Source organism: Octodon degus, unplaced genomic scaffold (assembly GCF_000260255.1).
Source record: "Octodon degus isolate 3935 unplaced genomic scaffold, OctDeg1.0 scaffold00076, whole genome shotgun sequence".
NCBI lineage: Eukaryota > Metazoa > Chordata > Mammalia > Rodentia > Octodontidae > Octodon > Octodon degus.
The window spans coordinates 9,576,479-9,600,559 of NW_004524652.1; the positions used below are offsets into that span (position 1 = coordinate 9,576,479).

At 41.9% G+C, this 24,081-nt stretch overlaps 1 protein-coding gene across 10 annotated transcripts in view; it reads right to left on the reverse strand.

The window, feature by feature from the left end:
* The window catches only part of Hectd4 (HECT domain E3 ubiquitin protein ligase 4), a 141,991-nt gene that overhangs the window by 43,545 nt on the left and 74,365 nt on the right, over nt 1-24,081 (reverse strand). For all 10 annotated transcript variants that reach the window (XM_004635930.3, XM_023720467.1, XM_023720466.1 and 7 more), the window contains 12 exons: nt 23,044-23,324; nt 22,650-22,839; nt 20,918-20,999; nt 19,537-19,739; nt 18,160-18,295; nt 17,096-17,278; nt 16,268-16,432; nt 15,784-15,953; nt 14,033-14,148; nt 3,902-4,005; nt 767-928; nt 521-669 (listed from right to left, as the gene is read on the reverse strand). In XM_004635930.3, coding sequence (XP_004635987.1) covers nt 521-669; nt 767-928; nt 3,902-4,005; nt 14,033-14,148; nt 15,784-15,953; nt 16,268-16,432; nt 17,096-17,278; nt 18,160-18,295; nt 19,537-19,739; nt 20,918-20,999; nt 22,650-22,839; nt 23,044-23,324 — 1,941 coding nt within the window. The remainder of the gene's footprint in view (nt 1-520; nt 670-766; nt 929-3,901; nt 4,006-14,032; nt 14,149-15,783; nt 15,954-16,267; nt 16,433-17,095; nt 17,279-18,159; nt 18,296-19,536; nt 19,740-20,917; nt 21,000-22,649; nt 22,840-23,043; nt 23,325-24,081) is intronic.

The following is a 24,081-nucleotide window of genomic DNA, read 5'->3' on the forward strand; positions in this document are numbered from 1 at the left end:
TGGCATCTCCTAGGTTAGTGAGAGTGGACCTTTCAGACATTGAGCACCAAACTGCAACCCCAAACCTACTTAATGCACAGCACCAACACTGCAGTTAACCCGAATACTGAGGTTTTTAGTTTAGAAAAACAACGCATACCTTAACATCTTTTGTCTTAAAAACACAGTAACACACATTCTGCAGCAGGCTGTTGTTATCATTGAAAGGTCTAAAAAAGTTTACCATTACTAGTCTAGACCGTTTTCCTAGAAAAGGGACATAAGCTCACAGGGTCACACTTAGGAAACAAAGGTAAACAGGTTTCCGGTACAGAACAACTAGGAAGGAGTCACGCAACACAGTACACACTGTAACCGCCCAATCCAGGAAAATAACATGGTCTTTTCTTCACACTTATTTAGATGGAGACTAAGTTCATTTCTGGCTTTCTGAATACCTATGAATACTTTATAGGAGGCTACTGATCTCTGGAATGCAAATCCACTTAAAAAATAAATAAAAGCAGTAGTAGCCACTTACTTGTGGAAAAGGCAAGTGCCCACTGGATTGGTCCAGGCTCCATCTCGTTTCTCTGCTTCTGTAGCAAAGCCAAAGGAGACTATTGGTCCCGTGTCATCATCAGTATCTCCATAGGAAACAATTTCAATTTCCCAGTAAAAAGACGGGGCCTGAAGAGACACCAGTAGAGGGTGACAGTCAGGCAGGTTGGCCAGGCACCAAATGGGGCTTTTCCTCTCACCAACACTGTGCCACCTGCTATCTCACCTGCACTGGCAGAGGTGAGGTGGCATAGATAAAAGTGCCCCGAGGTAGACCTCCTCCGGCGCTGGGATCAGCCAGGAAGGTGACAGACGTCAGGTGAGATGAGAACATGCAGGCTCGCACAGGAGGAAACACTCTCGAGGGGCTCCAAGTGATTTCTTTGGGCTACATGGGGGAGACCACATTCAACAGAATTGAGGTACAAGTCCCATTACCCTCTCAAAGAAGAAAAGTAGTTTGTATTGGGTGGTATGAAAATATTGGTACATAAAAAATATTAGTGATTCTAGGGGTTAAACTCAGGACCTGTCACATGTACTTTACTGCTAAAGTACACCCCCACCTTGTACACACATATTTTTTCCTATGTCCAGACCTGTTCTCTAGAAAAAGTCATTTTTAACTCTGTAACTGTTAACATTTTTTTTTTTTTTTTTTTTTGCGGAACCGGGGGTTGAACTCAGGCCCTTGTACTTGCCAGGCAAGTGCTTATTTTACTGAGCCATCTCCCTGGTCCCTGTAACTGTTAACTTTTAGTAATTCTAATACTTACCTCTGTATTTTTTCTTGTGCTTATTACGCTACTTTTACTTTCCCCCTCAGCATTACTTTTCCTCCATTCTGAGAGCTGCAGGTGCAATTCTTACTCATCTACCCAATCCTTACAATCAGGACACTTATCATCAGAGTCCCACATGGCTACGGGACAATGTCAGTTCAGTACAGAAGCAGAAGTCATACTCCTATGACTTAATACACAGCTCAAGGCTACGCAAGGGTTCAGTGGTAATGCCTTCCCTTCTTAAATTCATTGCTTTACATTCATAACTTTAAATCAATCTAATCTTTGAAACTTCAGGCTTTTCTATCAGACAAACCAAAACTTTTTAACCCACAAATTTCACTATACTCTACAAGAATTGAAGGATGTATGTGGAGACTTCACCTCAAGGATGTGACTCAGATTGCAACAGCAAAAGCTTGAGTTAAGAGTCTGGCAACAGAAGCTTGAGGGAATGAGCTGAAGCCCAAGCATGTGGTGGACTGTTGACATAGAAAGGGATTCCCCACCTACTGAGAAGCTGGATACTGAACAGTCCAAAGAGACATCCTTTTTTGATGAATATGATACATCTACGTTTTGACAATGGTAATTGGAGACGTAACAATTTCTAGTGGATTTTCTTTTTTTTTGGTCTTTCTGAGACAGGTTTTCACTAGGTAGAGAAGGATGGTCTTGAACTCACAGGAATCCTCCTGCCTCAGCCTCCTGGGTGCTGAGATTACAGGTATGCACCACCCTGCATGGCACTTTCTTTTTTAAATGTATTTTTGTTGTTTTATTGCTAGGTGTAAAACACAAGGTCTTGTGTACACTCTACAGTGGGCTATGACCCTGGTCCTGGTCATTTTTAAAGTGTGCTTTTAACTTTATTTTTTGCAAATAATTTCAAGATTACAGAACAATTCCAAGAGTATCAGTCTTGTACATCTAGCTAGATGTGTCAATTTATTTTATATAATTCACAAATATACAATTCACCCATTAAAATGTATAGGCCAGTGTTTTCAGCATATTCACCCCATTGTGCAACCACCACTAAGATCTAATTGTAGGCTATTTCTTCCCAGCCGAACGAAGTCTGTATCCACTAGAACTCAGTCCTTGCCCGTCTCTCCAACTCCTCAGCCCTCAGTAAGCACCAATCTATTTGCTTTACCTATGGATTTGCCTGTACTAGAAATTTCATATTGGGGCCAGAGAGAGAGCTCGGTAGATAAGTGCTTGCCTGGCAAGCGCAAGCGTCTGAGTTCAATCCCCGGTTCCACCAAAAAAGTAAAAATAAATTAAAAAGTTTCATAGAAATGGAACCCTAAGTTATATGGTCTTTTTAGGTTTTTGGCTTCTTTCACTCAGCTTAATTTCAGGGTTTATTCATGTCACAGCATGCGTCCACACTTTATTCCTTTTTATGGCCTAATAGCATTTTCTTGCTTGGATATATTATATTTTTATTTTTATTTTTTTAATAATTTTATTGAGAAACAAATAGCAATGAGACAGTTTCAAAACCGATTAGTAGGACAGTTTCAATAATTAATACATTGCATATTGTTGTCTTAGTGGTTATTCATTGTACAAGGTGCAGACATGATATCCTATCCACAAACACTATTAGAACAAATCTTTCTATTCACTGAATTAAGAGAAAGTAGCTGTATATCTATGCTAACTATTCTGAATATACAGATACAAAGTGGTGGTTCATTTGTATCCCCTTTTTTGGTTTAGTTTTGTCAGAGGAGGGTATTCCATTGTCATTTAAATATTGTAGGTGCGTGAATTCAGCAAAATATACCAGTCCTACAGAAAACCCACTACTCCTATGGACTACTGGACTATATATTATATTTTTAAATTCACTGAGTATTTAATGGACATTTGTTTTTATTTTATTTTATTTTTTGTTTTGGTACCTGGGATCAAGCTCAGGCCCTTGTGCTTGCCAGGCAGGTGCTTATGCCGCTGAGCCATCTCCCCGGCCCCTTTAGCAGATGTTTGGGCTGTTTTTACTTTTAGATACACATTCAAAGATGTGCCAACTTTTATTTTTTATTTATTTGAGAGAGAGAGAGAGAGAGAGAGTGTGGTGTGTGTGTGTGGCCAGCTCAGCCCACCAGGGGGCGGGGCTGGCTGGCATGTGGTGCTGGGGGATTGAACCGCGGTCCCTGATGCCTTGCCAAGCTTGTTCCAAGTAGGTGCTTTAGACCACTGAGCCATCTCTCCAGCCCCTGTGCCAACTTTTAATATTTTGCTACCTTTGTTTTTTAATTATTCTCATTCTCTCTATATGCTTATTATAAAGTAGACTACAGATCTATAATTTTTCAAAGGCTCTTTTTCTGTTGTTAACATACAGAAACCATTTATAAATTAATAAATTCTTTTCCCTACTATAAATTTCCAATATTCAGAATGCCAGCCCAGTAGGTTTTGACACTCAAAAGTGACAGCATGTCACTGCAGATCACGCATTTCCAAAACACTTTGCAAACACTCATTCTAAAGCATGTCAGCATGCTGCCAGGCCTTCCTGAATGCCTTGAGGGAGGTGTGAGGCCACTCAGAGGGCTCACCTGTCTCCGGTCAGCCTGCAGGGGTGGTGGTGGTGGCCGCGCACAGTCCCGGTAGAGCATCCTCAGCCGCTCACACTGCACCTCCACAACAGCAAGCCGCTCTCCTGCAGGGGGACACATTAGATCTGTGAAAACAACACTTGCAGCCCCCAGAAGGGTGCAGACTCTGTTGGGATAGCACGCACCATGATACATTCACTCATACAGATCATGCAAATGCTTAGAAAAGAGCAAATACCCTTCGACATCTCTGTCTACTGCATGTGACTCAGCTGTGTGGCAACATGGGTGAGCGCGTGGCTCTGGAGCTGGAATGCATGGATGCAGAATGGGCTCTAGTATTCAGTATTTGCCACTTCCCTTCCAGTATGAAGGAATAACTGCCTATGGCCCTCACATGAGATAAAACAGCTCAGAGCCTTTAGCCAAGGTCCTGACACAGGGACAACATTCAATAGATGACAGCTATTATTCTCATCATGTAACAAACAAAGGCTATTATTCTTACATCTAAATTGATTTTTAAAGAACAAATGTCTATTAATACCCCCTAAGAGTCATGCAAACTGCTAGATATTGAATAATACAAGGACACAAGATAAATACACACTCATGTGGGCAGCACCCCCACTAAGGAACATAACACAAAGCTCAAGCCCAGGCATAGATGACTATTCAATGGATTCACTCTACTGAACACAGCATTATAACTTAGATCTTGGGGAAAAAACAGAATTTCAATAAACAGAACAGGAAGGGAACCCTAGGTGGTTCAACGTTATGAGAAAAGGTCTGCAATAGTCAAGTGTAAAAGGTATTAGGAATACTCCACATGACACTCAAAATGGAACAAAGATTAATTAAAAAAAGAAAACCTTATAACTGAAACTATAAAACTACAAAGAGAAAATATAGGTGTAAAACTGGCTGTGGTGAGACACCTGTAATCCCAGCACTCAGGAGGCGGAAGCAGGAAGATCACCATGAGTTCAAGACCAGCCTAGGGTATCTAGTGAGTTCAAGGCCAACTTGGACTACTACTATAGCAAGAGCCTGGCTGAAAAGGGGTGGAAAACTGTGTGTGTTGGAGGGGGTGCATATGAAAAGACTTTGGCTTAGACAATATTAGGATTAAAAAAACTAATGATTTCTCAGATATGACTCCAAAAGCACAAGTAACAAAAGAAACCGGGGTCAACTCAGCTCCCTCAAGATGAAATTTTTGTGTGTACCAATAGATATTAACAAGAAAGTAAAAAGACAACCTGCAGAATAGAATAAAAACATTGTAAATTACAATTAACTCAGGACCAGTGGGTCTAGAATATACAAAGAACTCTTTTAACACAACAATAAAAAGACAAATACAGGGCGGGGGAAATAGCTCAGCAGAATAAGTGCTTGCCTGCGCAGGGTCCTGAGTTCAATCCCAGGTACCACAAAAAAAAAAAAAAAGAAAAAGACAAATACAGTGGTATCTTGGTTCACAAACTTAATTTAATCCACAATTGTGGAAAAGATAACTAATGTTCATGTTCGTACAGGAAAGATGACTATGATGATGTTGGTTACCTGATGCAGAGTTTAAAAGCAAAAAGAAAATTCTACTAAATGCTTATGTTTACAAATCAAACTGTCTGTAAGCCAACTTATTTGCAAACTAAAGCATTTGTAAACTGAGGTACCAAAGTAACCAGATTAAAAAATGGAGAAGGGATTTAACAAAAACATCTCCCAAGAAAAACGTAAGAATGTCCAATGGGTATGTGAAGAGGTCAACATGATTAGTTATTAGGAAAATGCAAAATAAAACTAAGGGGACCAGGGCTGGAGAGATGGCTCAGTGGTCTAAAGCACCTACTTGAAACAAGCTTGGCAAAGCACAGGGACCGCGGTTCGATCCCCAGCACCACATGCCAGCCAGCCCCGCCCCCTGGTGGGCTGAGCTGGCCACAAACACACACAATAAATAAATGTAATAAATAAAAATAAATAAATATTAAAAAAAAAAAAACCTAAGGGGACCACTTCATACCTCCGAGGATGGCTAGGATTAAAAAGATGAACAAGTGTTGGTAAGAATGAAGAATAACTGGAAACCTGTACAGTGCTGGAATATAAGTGGTATAGTCACTTTGGGCAATAGTCCTTCAAAAAAGTTAAACACAGAATTACCATATGAACTGGCAGCTCAATTCCTAGGTATATGTAATCTGCCTAAGAGAATTAAGAATGTTTATATATCAATATTTGTACATGAATGTTTATAGCCTCACTGTACATGACAGTCAAAGAAAAAAACACAAATATCTATAAATTGACTAAAGGATAAATAAAATGTGGTCTGTCCATTTGATGGCATGCTATTGAGTCATAAAAAAGAATGAAGTTCTTGTATATGTATGCCATGACACAAGTGAATTTAAAAACATTATGCTAAATTGGATGTGGTGGTGCACACCCATAATCCCAGCACTTGGGAAGCTGAGGCAGGAGGATTAGTTTAAGCCTGATCTACATGGTAAGAGCCTTCTCATCAACAGTATAAAGCAAAAACCACCAGGTTAAGTGAAAGAAGCCTCACCCCAAAGGGCACATGTTGCATGAGTCCATTTTTATAAAATGTCCAGAACAAGCAAATTCACAGAGACAGAAATGAGACTGGGGCTACCAGAAGATGGGGGTGGAAGAATAGGGTTGTGACTCCATAATAGGTATGACAGTGGTTTTTGGAATAGATGGGAGTTGGAAATATTCAGGAATTAAGATAGTGGTGATATTTGCAGAACTCTGAGTATACTAAAATCCGCCAAGCCGTATACTCTAAAGTGATCTGCCTGTTTACAGCCTCCCAAGTGCTGGGATTATAGGCATGAGCCACCATGCTCAGTTTCAGTTGCCATCTCAGTGGTACCCTGGAGGTGGGGCCAGCATGGCAGGCCCAGGGATAGAACCCAGGCCCCTATGCCTGCTTGCAAGTGCTTTAATCTTCTGAGCTATTTGGCAGGCCCTTAAAGTGATAAATTGTTATGTTAATTATTCCTCAATTAAAAAATAAAAGATGTCTTAGCAACACTGCAGCAAAAGTAAAGCATAAGAGCTTATGTAAAGTAATGGGGAAATACTGTTACTTCTACTGTCTCAGCAGACACATCATGTACAGTCCATGGAATAGATTAGAAGGGGGAAAGAAACATAAGACAATAACACAGTCAGAAGAGCCAGCAACAAAACTGGGTCATGAGGTGTGGCCAGGCCTTTTATTCTTTTATTTGGACTTGAGGTAAAGTCTTTGCTTCTCAGTGGCAAATTCAGAGAGTAAAACTGTTCAACTGCAGGACTCACAGAGCCCGGGAATAAAAGTCAATTGGAGCCCAACAATGTCTAACGAACTTTCCAACCAGTTTTGTTAATATGCCTTGGAAAATTCTGAGAGCCTTCATACATAAATTATTCAATAAATAACCACCAAAGTATCCTGTTAGTTAGCAGTAACACATTACAGCTGAATGCAGACAGGACCCATTCATACTAAATAACAGATAAAAGCAATTTTGGGGGAAGAGGGTGGAGATCAGGCTTACTGGATGGTTGAGGAATATTTACTAAGAAGTGGTCTTAATATAAGAGAGTTTATGGCTCTGCATGTCAATTCCAAGACACAAAATAAAATACTGATTCTTCTTGACCATAACAAGTAACTGCTGGAAGCAGCAGTAAACTTGTTCTAGCGTACATGTGACTTCCAGCCAGTAGTTCCGCCTAGGGAGGCCAGCCACTGAACACAGCCCAAGCTTTCAGTCACTCCCTTGAACCAGGGCTTCAGGATGCTGTGATTGCAACATGAAAAGAGAAAAGTGCAAGAGAAGAATTAAGAGAATAATGCCAGCGTCTTAAAACAAGATAAAAAAGTGCCTGCCTTAAGGAGCTGGTTGAGGAAGTGGGCAAGACAGGATCAACTCCAGGAGTGTTTCCAAGGGAGAATCAAATGTGGCAAGACATTGGAAATAGGAGGAGTGAGGAGGATGGGTCCACAACCAACCAAGTAGTGAACGAAGCAAACAAGTGCAAAGCAGATCTGGCTCCTGAGTAAATGAGTCCTGCCCCCGGGCATGCTGAGATGGCAATTGAGACTGGGTGTGGTGGCGCCTTGCCTGTAATCCCAGCTCTTGGGAGGCTGTAAACAGGCCGATTGGACTACAAATCCGATCTAGTAGTGAGGGTCTACACCCTGTAGACCCTTCCTTAAAATACAAAAAAAAAAAAAAAAAAAAAAGTGCTGTGCTCATGAGGCTGGGGAGGGGGCGCTTTTCAAGAAACTGCTATTACCAGGTCTGATGGAGAGGAGCCCTGAAAACTCAGGAGACAGGTGAAGCAGGTAGAAGATGTATGAGGGCAAAACTTGAAGCACTACTTCTTCTGGTCTAATGGTCAGTGTGTCACCTCCCGGTCCACGTTAACTTAACAATCTGTCTGTCTGTCTGTCTGTCTGTCTGTCTGTCTCTCTCTCTTTCTGAACAAGGTGTACTCAAGACCTTGTGCTTGCTAGGCAGGTACTTATGCTGCTGAGCTATCTCTCTGGCCCAAAGATTTCACTTTCTGGTGAAGCTTGGGAAGCATTTTAGTTTATTTTCCTGGCTTGTACTTTAAACACACTTTTGAGGAATTCTTGGGAACAGTCATGGTTTGGGGTTTTGCAAGGTGAACAAGACAAGACACATTTTATAAGATTATTTTATAATCACCCAAAGAATCATATACAAAGAGTGCAGGAAATCTGTCCACACCCAAAATTCCAAAGAATCAAGCTGAGAACTCAGGTCCTAATATCTTTCATGAGTCCAGCTAAAAACCTAGAGCCTATAACAGTGCTTCTCACAAGTCCAGCTGGATGCCTAGAACCCATGACAATGTCTCATGCAGGCCCACTTCATGACCTGTGCTGGAAAGGCCCAGAGGTCAGTGGTGGAAGCTAGAAAGTCTATGTCAGTGGGATGAAGGATCTGTGCTACACTGGAGCCAGGAAGCAACACCGAAAGTAAGAACCAAGACCCCTCCCCCACCCCCAGCAAAATACCATTGCCATCTGCAGCAACAGTGAGGTCCTGAGCTCCTCCAGTAGTGAAAGCTGAGTTCTTATTAGGAAAGCCAACGTGACAAGCTTCTCCAGGAGACAGAGCAATGCGCCATGTTTCCCTCCAGAGCCAGGGAGCGATGCTCGAGATGAGGACCAGAGCTCCCCCAGAGTGAAATGTAGCCTTCTCAGTGACAAGGAAGGCCCTGAGCTTTTCCAGTGATAAGAATAGCCAAGTTCACTAGGAAAGCCAGCATGACAAGGTCCTCCAGCAGAACAGCTTAAGAGAACCAGCAGCTTTCAAGAGCTCCATCTGCTTCTCCAAACAGCTTCCCTAAGGGCCTATCAAACAGCTTCTCTAGTTTTGCCTTGTATGTGGCTGGCAACAATCCTCAGCTGGGTCCCCCACACCCAGCACTATGCCAGTCCAATTCAGATCGGTGTAACAAGTTGACCACCTCTTAATTAACTACAGGAACTTTCAAAGTCTGAGAGCATACGGTTCAGGAAATGCATACATCACACAGCTGGAAGAAGAGAAGCTGAACCCAGGGAATTGTGGTTTCTGTGATAGTGTGAAATCAAGTTGAGAGCTTTTTTAGTTTCTAGGAGCCTTGTCCTCAGGTCTGAAAATCTGATTTCTATCTTCTTTCTTCCTTTTATTTTTCTTTTTGAAACAAGATCTTGCTATACAGTTCAGGCTGGCCTTGAGCTCACTTTGTGGCCCAAGCTGGTCTTGAACTCTCAATGATCCTCCTGCCTCTGCCTCCTGAGTGCTGGGATCACAGGTGTGTGCCACCACGCCTGGCCCTGTTCTGTTTCAACCAAGGAGTGCACATTACTTCACAGCAGTATGGCTCCAAGGGAAACCCCAAGGGATGTTCCCTTCCCAAGGGGTATAAGAAGCTCCCCTCTTACACAGAGGAGCTATAAAGTTAATATAATAGTCATGTCTACTACATAATTAATCACAGATGAAGTAAAGTAGAAGGAATTTATTAAAATGGGTTCTGAGGGGCCAGGGAGATGGCTCAGTGGAATAAGTGCTTCCCTGGCAAGCTCAAGGGCTGAGTTCAATTCTCGGTTCCGCCAAAAAAAAAAAAGGTTTCTGAAAGCTTGAATATCAATAATTATTGCTTATAAATTTCATGACATTTTCATATAAAAATTTTAATGCATTAAAAATAATGTATTATTTATTAAATAATAAATAAAAATAAAACCCCAAGAGCCAGGGATATAGTTCAGTGGCACAAGTGCCTGCCTGGTAAGCACAGGTCCTGAGTTTGATTCTTGGAACAAAAAATTAATTAATTAATTTTTAAAATCCAGCTAGGCACAGTAGCTCATGCCAGTAATCCCAGTACTCTGAAAGGCTGAGACTGGTGCACTGCAAGTTCAAGTCCAGCCTGGGCAACTCAGAGAGACTCTATTTCAAAATAAAAAATGAAAAGGACGAGGGATATAGTTTACTTCAAAGGACTTGAGTTCAAACTCTAATACAACCAAAACCAAAAAAACAATAAAACTTGTAAGCTTCATGTGGTGGTGAATACCTATTGTCTCAGCTACTTGGGAGATGGAGGCAGAAGGATCGCTTGAGCCCAGGCATTCAGGGCCAGCCTGGGAAGCACCGTGAGACCTCCTCAACAAGTGAATGAATAAATAAATATTCTTTCTCTTCTACCCACCCCAATACCTTTAATGAAAAGTGTTTCTCTAGGCCATAAAAATAACTGCTGTGCTGAAAAATAACCTAGAATACAAGTTGTTATATTTTTATAGGTCTAACTCTGGAGCCAGCAAACTTTGATATTTATAGTAAGCCTCAAAAAGTTATTTTTAAATTTAGTTAATTTTTTTGTTTTTTGAGACAGAGCATGGCCATGTGGCTTAGACTTGCCTTGAATTAATTATGTATCCCAGGCTGGCCTCGAACTTGCAGTAACCTGCCTCAGTCTTCTGAGTGCTGGGTTAATTTTATGTTTGAAAGAGCATCTCCCTAAAGTGCTGTATTGCCTGAGCAAGGCTCAACTTTGGAATCTCTTGCCTCAGGCTCCAGAGTCGCTGGGATTCCTGGTGTGTGTCTACTATGTCTAGCCCTCACAATTATTTCTGGAAGCCTAATAAGTGAGTTATTAAGGACTTTTTTTGTTGTTGTTGTTTTTGGCCAAGTTTCACTATCTAGTAGTGCTAGCTGGCCTTGAACTCACTAATGTAGATCAGGTTGTCCTCAAACTCATAGTGATCCTCCTGCCTCAGCCTCCCAGAGTGCCAGTTTACAAGCATTTATCAACATGCCAGGTTATGAACTCTAAATATACAGGCGAAAGCTAGACTTCTTCTAAGACACAGCAACAAATTATAATGTGTGACATTCTGGGATCCTTATATAAATAAATGTTAAGACAAGTATGGCTTTGAAAAAACTAAAGTATTTAATATTACGCAACTGTTGTTAATATCGTAGATGTGATAACAGTCTTATTTTATTATTTTTTGAAACAGGGTCTTGCTATGTATGCAGTACAGGTTGGCCTTGAACTCACTATGTAGCCCAGGTTGGCCTTGAACTCATGATGATCTTCCCACCTCAGCCTTCCAAGCGCTGGGACTACAGCCATGAGCCACCATACCTAGCTATAGTTATTTAACTTTTATTTGTTTGTTTGTTTTTGACACAGGGTCTTGCTATGTAGGTCAGACTAGTCTTGAACTCACTCTATAGCCCAGGCTGGCCTCAAATTTGTGGCAACTCTCTTCTGAGTTCTGGGATTCCAAGTGTATATCAAATACCCAGGTCAAACTTATCCTTTTTTATAGCAGAACAGTGTTTAAATTTTTATTTTTTTTCAAACTTTGAGATTTGTTTTTGCTACATTGCTCAGGCTATGTTTAAATTTGTAGAGGAAATGGCTCAGTAGAATAAGCACTTCCCTGGCAAGCGCAAGTGTCTGAGTTCAATCCCTGGTTCCGCCAAAAAAAATAAAATAAAATAAAAAATAAAATTGCAATCCTTTTGCCTCAGCCTCCTAGAGTGCTGGGATTATAGGTGTGTGCCACAATGCCTCACTAACAATTCTTAGTTTTTAGAGACACATATTAAAATCTTTATAGACAAAATAATATCTAGAATCTTAAAAAATCTTAGGGGGTGGACATAGTACAAATAAACAGTCCAGTGTGGTGGTGCATGCCTATAATCCCACCACTTAGGAGGCTGAGGCAGGAGGATTGCCAGTGAGTTTGAGGCCATCCTGGGCTACATAGTGAGTTTAATGCCACCTGGAAGTGCACAGTGAGAATCTATCAAAAAAAAAACTAGAAATAAATAAATAACACAGAGCAAGAGACCGTTTCAAACAACACCACCACCAAATAAAGATTTTTTAAAAAAATTTTTTATTTGTGTGTGTGTGTGTGTGTGTGTGTGTGTGTGGCCTGCTCAGCCCACCAGGGGGTGGGGCTGGCTGGCATGTGGTGCTGGGGGATTGAACCGTGGTCCCTGTGCTTTGCTAAGCTTGTTCTAAGTAGGTGCTTTAGACCACTGAGCCATCTCACTAGCCCCAATTTTTTTTGTTTTTTAACATTTTATTTATAATTATTTACACTTAATAATTGTAGGTGTTTTGAGGTACACTGTGTTGTTTCCATACATATATACACTGAATAATGATCAAATCTTGTTATTCAGTATATCCTCAAATATTTTTCTTTGTGGTAAGATGTTTTTTTTAAGGGCTGGCTAGATAGCTCAGCAGACTAAGCATTTGCTTAGGCAAGTGCAGGAACTGGGGTTCCATCCCTGGCACCATGTGCTGTGCTGGCCCTGCCCCTGGGCTCAATGGTCTGGCGATGAAGTGTGCGGACATGGTGGTACATGCCTGTAATCCCAGTGCTGGGGAGGCTGAAAACAGAAGGATCAGTCTGAGCTGCATAGTGAGACCTTGTACCAAATACATTTATACCAAATATATATAAGGTCTCCTATACAGCCTAGGCGGGGCTTGAACTCACAGCAATCCTTGATTCTCATGCCTCAATCTCCTGGGTGCTAGGATTACAGGCATGTGCCACCACACCCAGTAAATAAAAGGATCTTGAAAGAGTGAGAGTGAGAAATATCCATGAGACAACTACTGAAACTGGATCATAGAAACAGGCAAGATCAGTATGCTGGTCTCCCTGTTTGTATTTTTTTCTTGTACACATTCTGCTAAGAAGGATATCAGTGCAAACTCTTAATTTTAAAGTCAAATGTAGCTAGTAACAACAGTTAGAATGTATATGATCCCCATAGTACTGAGAGGGAAATGAAAGTGATACAATAGCCACTTAACAGTTTACCCAGAAAGCAGTGCATTTGTTTATACACTGACTATCCTTAGCATTCGTCATTTCAACCAGTTGATTCTTTGTTGTTGTTGTTTTTGGTGGTACCAGGGATCAAACTCAGGACTTCCACTTGCTAGGCAGGTACTTACGCCTCTGAGCTATATCCCTGGCAACCATTTGATTCTTGTATTGAATAAATTTGATAAAAATTGTCATTTTTAGGCTGGCATGGTGGCTCGTACTTATAATCCCAGCACTCAGGAGGCTGAACCAGGAGGACCATTGCTAATTTGACAGCCAACTCATGTTACAAAGTGATTTCAAGCCCAGCCTGAACTACATGGCAAGACCTTGTCTCAAAAAGACAAAAAAAAAGTTATTTTTATATTTTCTGTTATATTATAAAAATTAATGAAAAAAGATATGCAAATTTTGGTTATCCTGTATTTAAATAATTAGACTGATAAAAAAAATTAAGACTGGTAAGTGGTTAATATGAGTAGCAAAAAGAAAGTACCTGACATGGTCCTAAAACTAAACTGAAGACTGATTTCCCTGCTGCTTTGGACTGAAAACCTCTTAAGTACACCTCTGGGTCTGGGTGAAGGCGAACCGTGAAAAGCACTGTCCTTGGAGCTCAGCCATCTGACGTGCGCAAGAGCACAGATAACATCTGTTACCAAATGCTTGCGGAGGGCATCAGGAGAGTGCCAGGTACTTACCAGCGCTGCACTCCTGGGCTACTAGGTTAAGCACCTCCACAGCTGCTGGACACTGCTGGAGGAACTCTTCACAAAATAAGCTGTCTTCTAAAAGCTGGGCCATGACCAGGCAGGCTCTTAATGTTAAAAGATTTACAATATTTCAAAGTCATCAGTGTTCATTCTCTAAAAAGTCAACTGTAAAAAACAGCTCAATCAATTTTGTCCCCCAGTTTATACCCCTATTTCTCTTGTTTCTTCTAAGCTGGACTGGCTTGGAAACACTGAACACAGTTTCCCCCATATCTTCAAGGGTTCTGTACCCAAGGATTCAATTAACTGAAGACAGAAACTATTTGGGAAAAAACTGCATGTGACCTAACACTTGCATTTATTTTGGTCACCATCTCCAAAACAATGCAGTACAACCACTTCCATAGCACATGTGTCATATTAGGTGACATATTACCTTGGGAGGACTGACAGGAGACACTTACAGACTCTGCACAAACACTGTGCCATTCTATATAAAGGATGTGAACATCTTCAGATCTGGGTACCCTCGGGAGATCATGGACTCAATCCCTACAGATACCAAGGGTCTGTTGTATAAGTAGATTTCCTTTTTTCATATGGCAGCTGCTGAACTGCACAGTCACTACTAACTCTGTATGTTGATTTCTCCCACTTGATTCAATGTAGATTATATATATATATTACGAGTTTCATTGTCAAAAGGAAAACAGGTTACTCAATATTCAGGAGGTTGAAGCAGATGGATTGCTATAAAGCTGAGGGCAGCCTAGTCTACATAATGAGTTCAAGACCACCTTGGACTACCATAGCTAGATCTTGCCTCAAAAAACAAAACAAAACAAAAGAACAAGACATACTTACCCCCAAAGGAAAAAAAAATGTACTACTCCTATTTAACAGGAAATAAACATATTTGCAAAACGAAATTGCATTCCTTTCCAACACTAAAAACTGTGTACCTTCCCTGCTTTTTCTGTCAATGGTTTACAAAGTGGTGAACAGATTATGTATCAATGTAGCCTAAGCAATTTTAAAAAGTGGAAGAGTTATTCCTGTGATAGAACAAAGTCCTTTTATCAGAGTAACTAGTATGGCTTCACATATGACTTTCCTACATCACATTTCAATACTCCAACTGTTGGTCAAGTATGCTGGTACACACCTGTAATCCTAGCACTCGGGAGGCTGAGGCAAGAGGACTGCCATGACTGGGCTACACAGTGAGGCCCTGTCTCCATTAAAAAATATTTTCAATTGTTTATCTATTTTTTTTCCCCTTGAGAAAGGTTCTTGCTATACACTTCAGGCTGGCCTTGAACTCGCCATGTAGCCCAAGCTGGCCTTGAATTCATGGCTATTCTCCTGCCTCAGCCTCCTGAAGGCTAGGATCACAGGTATGTGCCATCATACCTGGCTATTTATTATTTTTCGTGAACATCTCAACTTTATTTTGGCATGTAGAAATAAATGGGGAATGCCACAAAATGTAGTAAAAACAGTGTGGAACAATGGTGTCTGTTATTTAGCTGGCAAGAACTACAAGCTGTGAACCTCAAAATCTGGGGGGATGGACTGGGATGTGGTTCAGTGGCAGAGCTGTTGCCTTGCATGCACAAGATCCCGTGTTCAATCCCCAGTACCATCAAAAAAAAAAAAAAAAAAAAAAAGCCTGTGGGGAGGGCCCACCTGGCACACCTACCCCCTGGACCTGGAGGCCATCTAGCAAGGGTGCTCACCTGGTTCTTATTTCGGCTAGAAGCCGGACGACTGCCATCACAGGAGCTGACCCATCTCCCGCTGCAGGCAGTGAGGTGTGAATGGAGAGGCTGCCCTCCTGTGGAAGCAGCATGGACTGGACCGCCTGTACTACCTTCTCAGTAATGGACAGCTTGTGAAGGGGCAGAGCCTGACGATGCGGGAAGGGAATGGCAAAAGGCCAGTCACATAGTCAGTTTATAGGAAATGAAGGTGAGAAATAGAAACCTCAGGAAAATGCAAATAAGAGCTCATCCATCAAAAGCACAAAATGTATTTAGCCAACAAATAAGTGAATTTTGTCATCTAGATGAAAATTTCACACAAAGGTTATTAATAAATAGTTATGACCAATACATAAATACTGTACAACATGGGTCAGTTTAGGGTGGCAAGTGCTCCTGTCCCGATCATGTGCACACCACTCACTACAGTGTGGTTAGAAAAAGTGACCAACTTCCTTACCTCTGATCTCGGAACACAAAGTCTAGACAATGGAATGGTCAAGGTGTCTGATGCCTGAGAAGTCTTGCGACAGTCTATGGGTGGGAATCTGACTGTAGCTATACCTTCCTGCTCGTTGATTGAAGCCACCACTCCAATACTTCCTGATATTCCTCTGCCTAAAACCTAGAGGCAGAAAGGGAATCATATGAGTGCCAGCTGTGTTGTGTACAGCTAAAGTGGCAAATAGGAAGAGTCTTTCGACAGCAGTCCATAACTGTGCTATATAGTCATTTACTATAATGTGGATACCAAACTCAGGACATGAACTAAAAAAAACAGGTCCAAAGCATCACAACAAGGTAATCACAATATGCTATCATCTCTAAGTATCATTTCTTTTTCTTTTTTTTTTTTTTTTTTTTTTTTTTTTTTTTTTTGTGCGGTACCAGGGATTGAACTCAGGACCCTCCGTGGGCCCTCAAAATATCATTTCTAAAATATTATAAATATTAATGACACTACATGACCCAAATATTGCAGTTAACATTATATAGTATGATAGCAGCTGAGTAATGTATATAGCACAGTATGGATTAGAATTCATGAGTTTCTCAGATTCCTTATTTAGCTTGAAGGGACAGTTTTTTTTGGCAGAACTGGGGATTGAACTCAGGTCCTTGCACTTACCAGACAAGTGCTTATTCTACTGAGCTATCTCCCCAAACCCTTGAAGGGACAGTTTTTTGATTCAGTTAGGTGAACAATACTTATCTTAACACGACCAATTAATCACTGGATGCTTATGTATGGGGGAGGCAATGACTTAGGAAAATGGTGGTCAGTTACCTGAACCTCAGATCCTATCTTGATTGTCTCTTTGAATCCTCCCAGTGCACACAGTGCGGCAACAGCCTGGCGGGCGATTCTCTGAAGTTTGGCAAGTTTTCTGCCACTGCTGCTGCCATTTTCCAGAATGCTTTCTGCATATTTCCCCAATTGTGGAATGTACATCAATGCACGAGACAGAACCTAAGTAGGAGAAGCAGTCCAGACACCAAGAGTTAAAAGCTTTGGTTGTTTTGATAGCAAGGAAGATGAAGCATCTGCAACAGTGTCTGGTTCTCATGTGTTGATGGAACTCTGGATATGGGAGGAACCAAAACACCAGTAGGTACAGCCAGTGACATGTGACCCATATGTGCCTTATATAATTAGGTAACACTGGAAACATACAACCTTGAAACATGGGAGAATCAAACACTGTGTTACTAAAATTGTTAAAATAAAGCAACTATTATCTGAAGGAAAACTATACCAGCATACTGGCTACATTTCAATTATCCTGAGGACACATTACAAGGCATTTGTTTTTACTTGAGAGTGGCTGTGGAAAGGGGGAGGATACTATAGCTCTCTGATTTTGAGCAACTTAATTTCTATTTGTGATGTTAATTATTTCTGGACAAAGTACTTGGCCACATGAAGCTACACAGAGGCCTCTCTAGGACTCTGTGAGCATGCTTACCACATCCTGTAAACCAAAGCTGCATTACCTCCCAATGTCACTACCACTTTAACACAAGCAAGGGAAACAAAGACTAACTTCTATAAAATCAAAACTAGGGATGGGGAGATAGTAAGCATTTGCCTGGCAAGTGAAACGTCCTGAGTTCAATCCCCAATACAAAAAAAAAAAAAAAATCAAAACTAGCAGTGACAGGGGACAGGTCAACAGAGTGGAAACTAGTAAGTCAGAGCAGTTTGCAGGGGAGAACCAGTCAACAGGTGGGGATGGCTAATGTGGGAATTTCTCTTTACTGAAATGCTCCTTGGTACATAAGATTCTGATATAGCTATGGAATATAAGCTTCCTTCTTATTCCCTCAACAAGGTGGAAACCCTGTACCAACCTTTTCTGCTGTCGTGGTCCATATTTGAGCAGCATTTGACTCAGGTGCCATTAGCAAGCTGTGCAGCAAAGCAATCACTTCTGCAGCCATGCTGTTTGCCACGTGCCCACTGATGAAGGGTCGGACGGGATCGGTCCTGCAGGGTCAATGTGAAAACTGTCAGGGCCCCAGAGTTAAAAGTACAGAGAAGGTGCTCCCACAGCTAGTGTCAGGAGGGGCTATTTTTTTTTTAATTTTTTTTATTTTACTTACGTGTGTGTGTGTGTGTGTGGCCAGCTCAGCCCACCAGGGGGCGGGGCTGGCTGGCATGTGGTGCTGGGGGATTGAACCGCGGTCCCTGTGCTTTGCTAAGCTTGTTCTAAGTAGGTGCTTTAGACCACTGAGCCATCTCACCAGCCCCAGGGCTATTTTTTATTTATTCATGAAAAGGCAGATTTTATTGACTGAGAAATGAGATGCTAAATCAGCAGTAGGAGGAACTCTTCGGGGCATCAGGAGAATCCTCAATGCTGTCTTCTCTCTCTTTTTTTTCTGTACTGGGAATCAAACTAAGGCCTTGCACTTGCCAGGCACTTGCCACTGAGCTATCATCCTGGCCCAAAGCTATAGTCTGAATTGGGTCGGTGTTGCCCAAGGCAACTGTGATTAAAAGTATGGCCCCCCAGTAGTGTTCCTGAGACCTTAGGTCACTGTGGTGTGCACCCTTGTAACAGGGTTTCCAGAGAGGGCTGTGGCTCAAGATGTAATAATCCCTTGCTTCCCTAGACATGAGCTCCCACCGCTATGATGTGACAGAGACCTTGGTCAATGCTAGCAATAAACGTCTTCTCTTACTAAGAACATCACTAAAGGGTGTAAAGCAAACACACTCTGATGCACCGGACCTCAAAAAAAAAAATTTTTTTTTTTTTTTTTTTTTTGCATAAGCCACAAGAACTAAAGGAAGACCCTAAACTGCAGCTGTTCCTCATTTGCAAGCATAAAACAAACACGTACAAACTTCTCCAGGGCAATGCTCACCCATCCCCCTCTACTCCTAGAAAAGAGACGTACGTATACGCTCAGCTGGGGCAGTGGGAAAGTACTATGAGAAAGATGTAAATACAGGAAGGTAGGAGTTTACCTGTACTGGCTCCACTCGGCCAGGAGCACCCCTGCTATGATTCCATGCCACCTCTCTACCTGCCCGGTCTCATTCTGGTGGCATCTGAGACTCTACTTGCTAACTAACTTGTATAACACTGGGTCATTTTTGCCCTCATTTCTTATTTTTAGCAGGTCAAAGGGATAGTAAAAAGTCAAAAGGCCTAAAATCAAACCCATTATGAAGTCAATGTGAGGAGAATATAGACAGTGTCTCCCTTGTGGAAGGTTTACCTGGCAAGTTCAGAGTTCCGCTCCCGGCAAATGGAGGTCTGGGCGGTTTTCTTTTTGTCACCCGTGGACAGTCCACTCACAGTCTCAGGGTTGACAGATTCCACTGGTGGCCCAACGCTGACAATGAGGCCTGACTGTGCCCACTTGGTTGCCTTCCGGAGTGCGGCAGTGGCCTCTTCCGTGATCACTTCACAACAACCACCCTGGCAACCAGTTTGAAGACATTTAGATCACTCATTTCCACTCTTCCCAACACCACACGCTTTCTCTGGACACTTGAGAATGTTATTCACCCTTACCCCAACATCTCTGGCCATTTTAATATTACCTGTCTGGCAGGTAAAAAAAAAAATAGTATGTCACTGTTGCTTTTATTCCTTTCCTCTATTTATGAGCCTGGACATATTCATATGTTTTTGAGCTTTTTTTTTTTTTTTTTTTGCAGTACCAGGAAATGAACTCAGGACCTTGCACTTGCCAGGCAGGCACTTATGCTACTGAGCTATCTCCCTAGCCGCTGTTTTTGTGAGGCATTTATTTACTTATTTATTTTTTCTGGTACCAGGGATTTAACTCAGTACCTTGCGCTTGCCAGGCAAATGCTTATTCTACTGAGCTATCTCCCCCAGCTTGGTATTTATTGTTCTTGAATATCTGTTACTCCCTTAGTAACCTTTCAAATCTTAATTTTAAAATAATTTTTATGCTAAACACTTTCTTAAAAGAGCTAAGAAAAAAACTGTAAGTCAAAACCAATAGATCTCTATTTACAACATTATACCATTAATAGCCATCTGATTTTGAGCAGTTCTGTCTTGAGGGGAGGAATGGATGGGGACTGAGCCCCAGCCTTGTGCGTGGTACGTGTGCTTGCTAATACTGACCTATCCTAGCCCCAAGTAGTTCTCTTGGCCCTGGTGAAGACTCTGCCTTCAATTTCTCACCCTCTCTCTTTGTAGAAAAGTGAACTTTTTTTTTCCCCAAGGCAAAATCTCATTATTTTGCCTTGAAGAGTTGCACAGGCTAGCCTTGAGGCCTTGAACTTGGAAATCTCCTGCCACTGTCTCCCAAGTAGCTGAGACTACAGGCATGTACCACTGCATCTGGTAAAACAAACTCAAAATAGAAAAAGATTTCTCAGGATGGAGGTGTAGCTCAAAGGTAAGAACACTTGGCTAGCATGCACAAGGCCGAGGGATCAATCCCCAACACCATAAAAATAATCAGTGTATTTATCTTAAAGCTTGCAAAATGTTCTGGCAAGTGCAAGGGTCTGAGTTCAATTCCTAGCTTTGCCAAAAAAAAAGAAAGAAAGAAAAAAGCTTGAAAAACGCTCAAAATCTCAGGGTTTTTTAAGGCAGGTTTCCCATATGAGGGTTACCTTGGTCATATCCCGATCCATCTTCACGACTTTCTCCATGTTGGCACCAGTACCCAGTCGGAAAGGCCGTCCTTCTGAGCTACTGTAAAAGGGAAAGGACAAAGTGAGTGACCTTATGGACAATGTAGTGATCTTTCTTTCTTTCTTTCTTTTTGGTGGAACTGGGGATTGAACTCAGGCCCTTGCACTTGCCAGGGAAGTGCTTATTCTACTGAGCCATCTCCCCGGCCCCTGTAGTGATCTTAATGGCTGCCAGGCCACCTACTCATAGTCAGGACACCCTTAGATTCCAAAACTGACATTCATTCATTCACTCATTTATTCATTCTTTTTTAGATGGGGTTTCACTGTACAGTTTGGGTTGGCCTTGAAAACACTGTTATAGTCCAAAGTAGCCTCAAACTTGTGATAATCCTCCTACCTCAGCCTCTCGAGTGCTACTATTATAGGGATATAACACCATGCCTGGCAAAACTGGCTTTTAAAGTCCATAGTAAGCCGGACATGGTGGCACATGCCTGTAATCCCAGCACTCAAGAGGCTGAGGCAGGAGGATTATTGTAATCTTTAGACTAGCCTGGGCTACAAAGTGAGCTCAAGACCATCTTGAACTATCTCAAAAAGAAAAGAAATAAATTTATTAATAGTCTATAGTAAGAGTCTCCATTTTTCAAACAGAAAATGATCATTACATAATTTTATGACTAATGATATCTAAAAGCCTATTTTTATTTGGTACTGGGAACTGAACTCAGGACATCATGCTTGCCAGGCAGGTACTGTGCCACTGATCTATATCCCTGGCCCTTAAAAACCAACATGCAAATGATGCATAAACAAGAGTGACACTCTGAAGCCAGCTACTGGGAGGGCTGGCACATGGGATGGACTCAGATGCCCGAAGCCTCCCAGCAAGGGGCCTTCATGGCAGCCTCGTGGTGAAGGGCTGACTCTTCTAAGAATTCAGCTTCTCCTGTCTCCTAAAATGGGCTCTCCAGAAACATTTTTTTACCACCTCTGGACTGTGATGCGTTGTAAGGCCAAGACATTTGGAAATTTCTTTACCTAAGCACTGACCTGCTGTGACCCTGCTCAGATTTCACCATTAAGTCCTTAGTGGTTTTGGCCATCACTTTGCAGACCACGGTCCTATCATGAGGCTGACAACACAGCAAGATCACCATGTGAGGACACCAAACACTGCTCTCAGCTCCCTTATGCCTTGTGGAAGGCCTTCCTGTTGTACTAGATCCCATTAACAGGGACTGTATTTTATAATATTTGGATGATAATTACATTTTTACTTCCTTATTGAACAAATCAAACCATTCATATCAAATTAAAGCTTTAAAATGTTTCTGTTATTTCTCCACCTCACTCTATATTTTCTGATGGCTGAAGGATGCCAACAACTGAAAATCAAACTGCATGATTCTTCCTCAAAGGCCAAGCCATACTGTAGATTTCCTGCAGGACACAGGCAGCAGTACACCCCGCAAAGGGCCTGGCTCTGCTGGGGTTGGAGACAAAGTACAGAGCCACAGCTCAGAGCTCAGGTTCTGTGTTCTGCTTCACTTTCTTCACATGTCACCACAAGGTAACAGTACCTGTATAGACACCAGGGTTGTTCACAGAGCTGGGGAAATTGATGAATATAAAGAGCTCACTTTACATAGTCCCCAGACGTGGGTAGTACCTGGTGACATATAGCCATTACAATCATTACAGTCACCTTAGTAAAGGTTGGAGGACTTCATGGGAGGACTGGTCTTCCCGTTTATGGATAAAGATGGAGAGCTTGCCATCCACTGCCTCACTCTCTTCTCCAGGATCTTTATCTCCTTTTAAGGAATTCTTGGGGCTGGTTTTGGTCAATGTGGTGTCGGGTTCAGAAGCAGTTGGAGAAAGAACCGTCTGACATCCTTAAATCAAAAAGCAATGACCATTCATAAAAATCACAGCATTGTTTCTAAAGTTCCCAGATCAGTAACAAACATTGGTATGGGGATATCTCTTTCCCTTTCTCTCCTGCTCCATCCCTCTCCCATGTCTCCCTTCTCTCTGCAGGACACCCAGGTTCCCTGTGGGCCTGATTCAGTACCTTCTCCCATCCAGGAACTCCTCACCTGGAACCACATAGTCTGCCAGCTTTGCTAGGAGCAAGGAGGCGATCTTGGAGGCAGGGTCGCTGGGATCTTCCTGCTCGCTGTTTAGGGAGGGGACAGAGTAGCTCCAAGGGGGGAGCTCCACATTCCCACAGTCCTCCACACTCATCAGAGGCAGTGCTGCCCGGCACAGCTGAAGAATGATAAGGACCAGCTTTGGGGATGGACGCTGGTCAAGCAGCAGTGAGAGGAGTTTGGACACACAAGCTGGCTGGCTCAGGATGGCTTTCCCTATGTGGCTCCTACGAAAGGAGGAATAAAAGATCTACAAATCTAGAAAGGGGGCTGGCAGACCTGCGCAAGAGAGGTGAAACAGATCAGTAGATTGCAGCTCTGTGATGAACACATGGACTTGGCACTATTTCTATGAAGGAAAATTGAGGTTTTTTCGTAGACATTTGATAAGAGCACATAGCCCACCAGTAATACTTTATGAGAAAGTTGTTTTACTTGTTTGCTTGCCTGCCTGCTTGCCCTTCTTTCCTTTCCTTTCCTTTCCTTTTTAGTTTCTGGTCTTTCTAACCCAAACTAGTAGTTTCTCAGTTATTCATTTATTCCTTCATCATGAATGCTTGGAGAGCAAACCACCTGCAACAGTGTACAGCCCCAACATCTGATGACCCGCAGAAGATTTTCTTTCCACTAAGAAAATCTTACTGGGCCAGCAGTGGCTGAAGTGTGTGTACTTCAACACAGACAAATGTGTAGGCCTCATGCTCACACAACAGGTACTAAATAAAGCATTATAGAATCATGTATTTTAAAGACCAGCATGAGAATGGGAGATAATTACAGCCCCAGCTCACGGCTGTCCAGTTAAGAGTGAGATTTTGGTTATGGAATGCAAAAGCATCTACTCAAAATGCCTACAGCTACTGTTCACAAGTATTATATCAAAGGATAATATGCTACTTCATGATCTATTTATTCACCTAAATAACAGTTTGGGAGTAAATACTACTGCTTCAAAGACTATTCTTTGTAGTTTTTTTTTTTTTT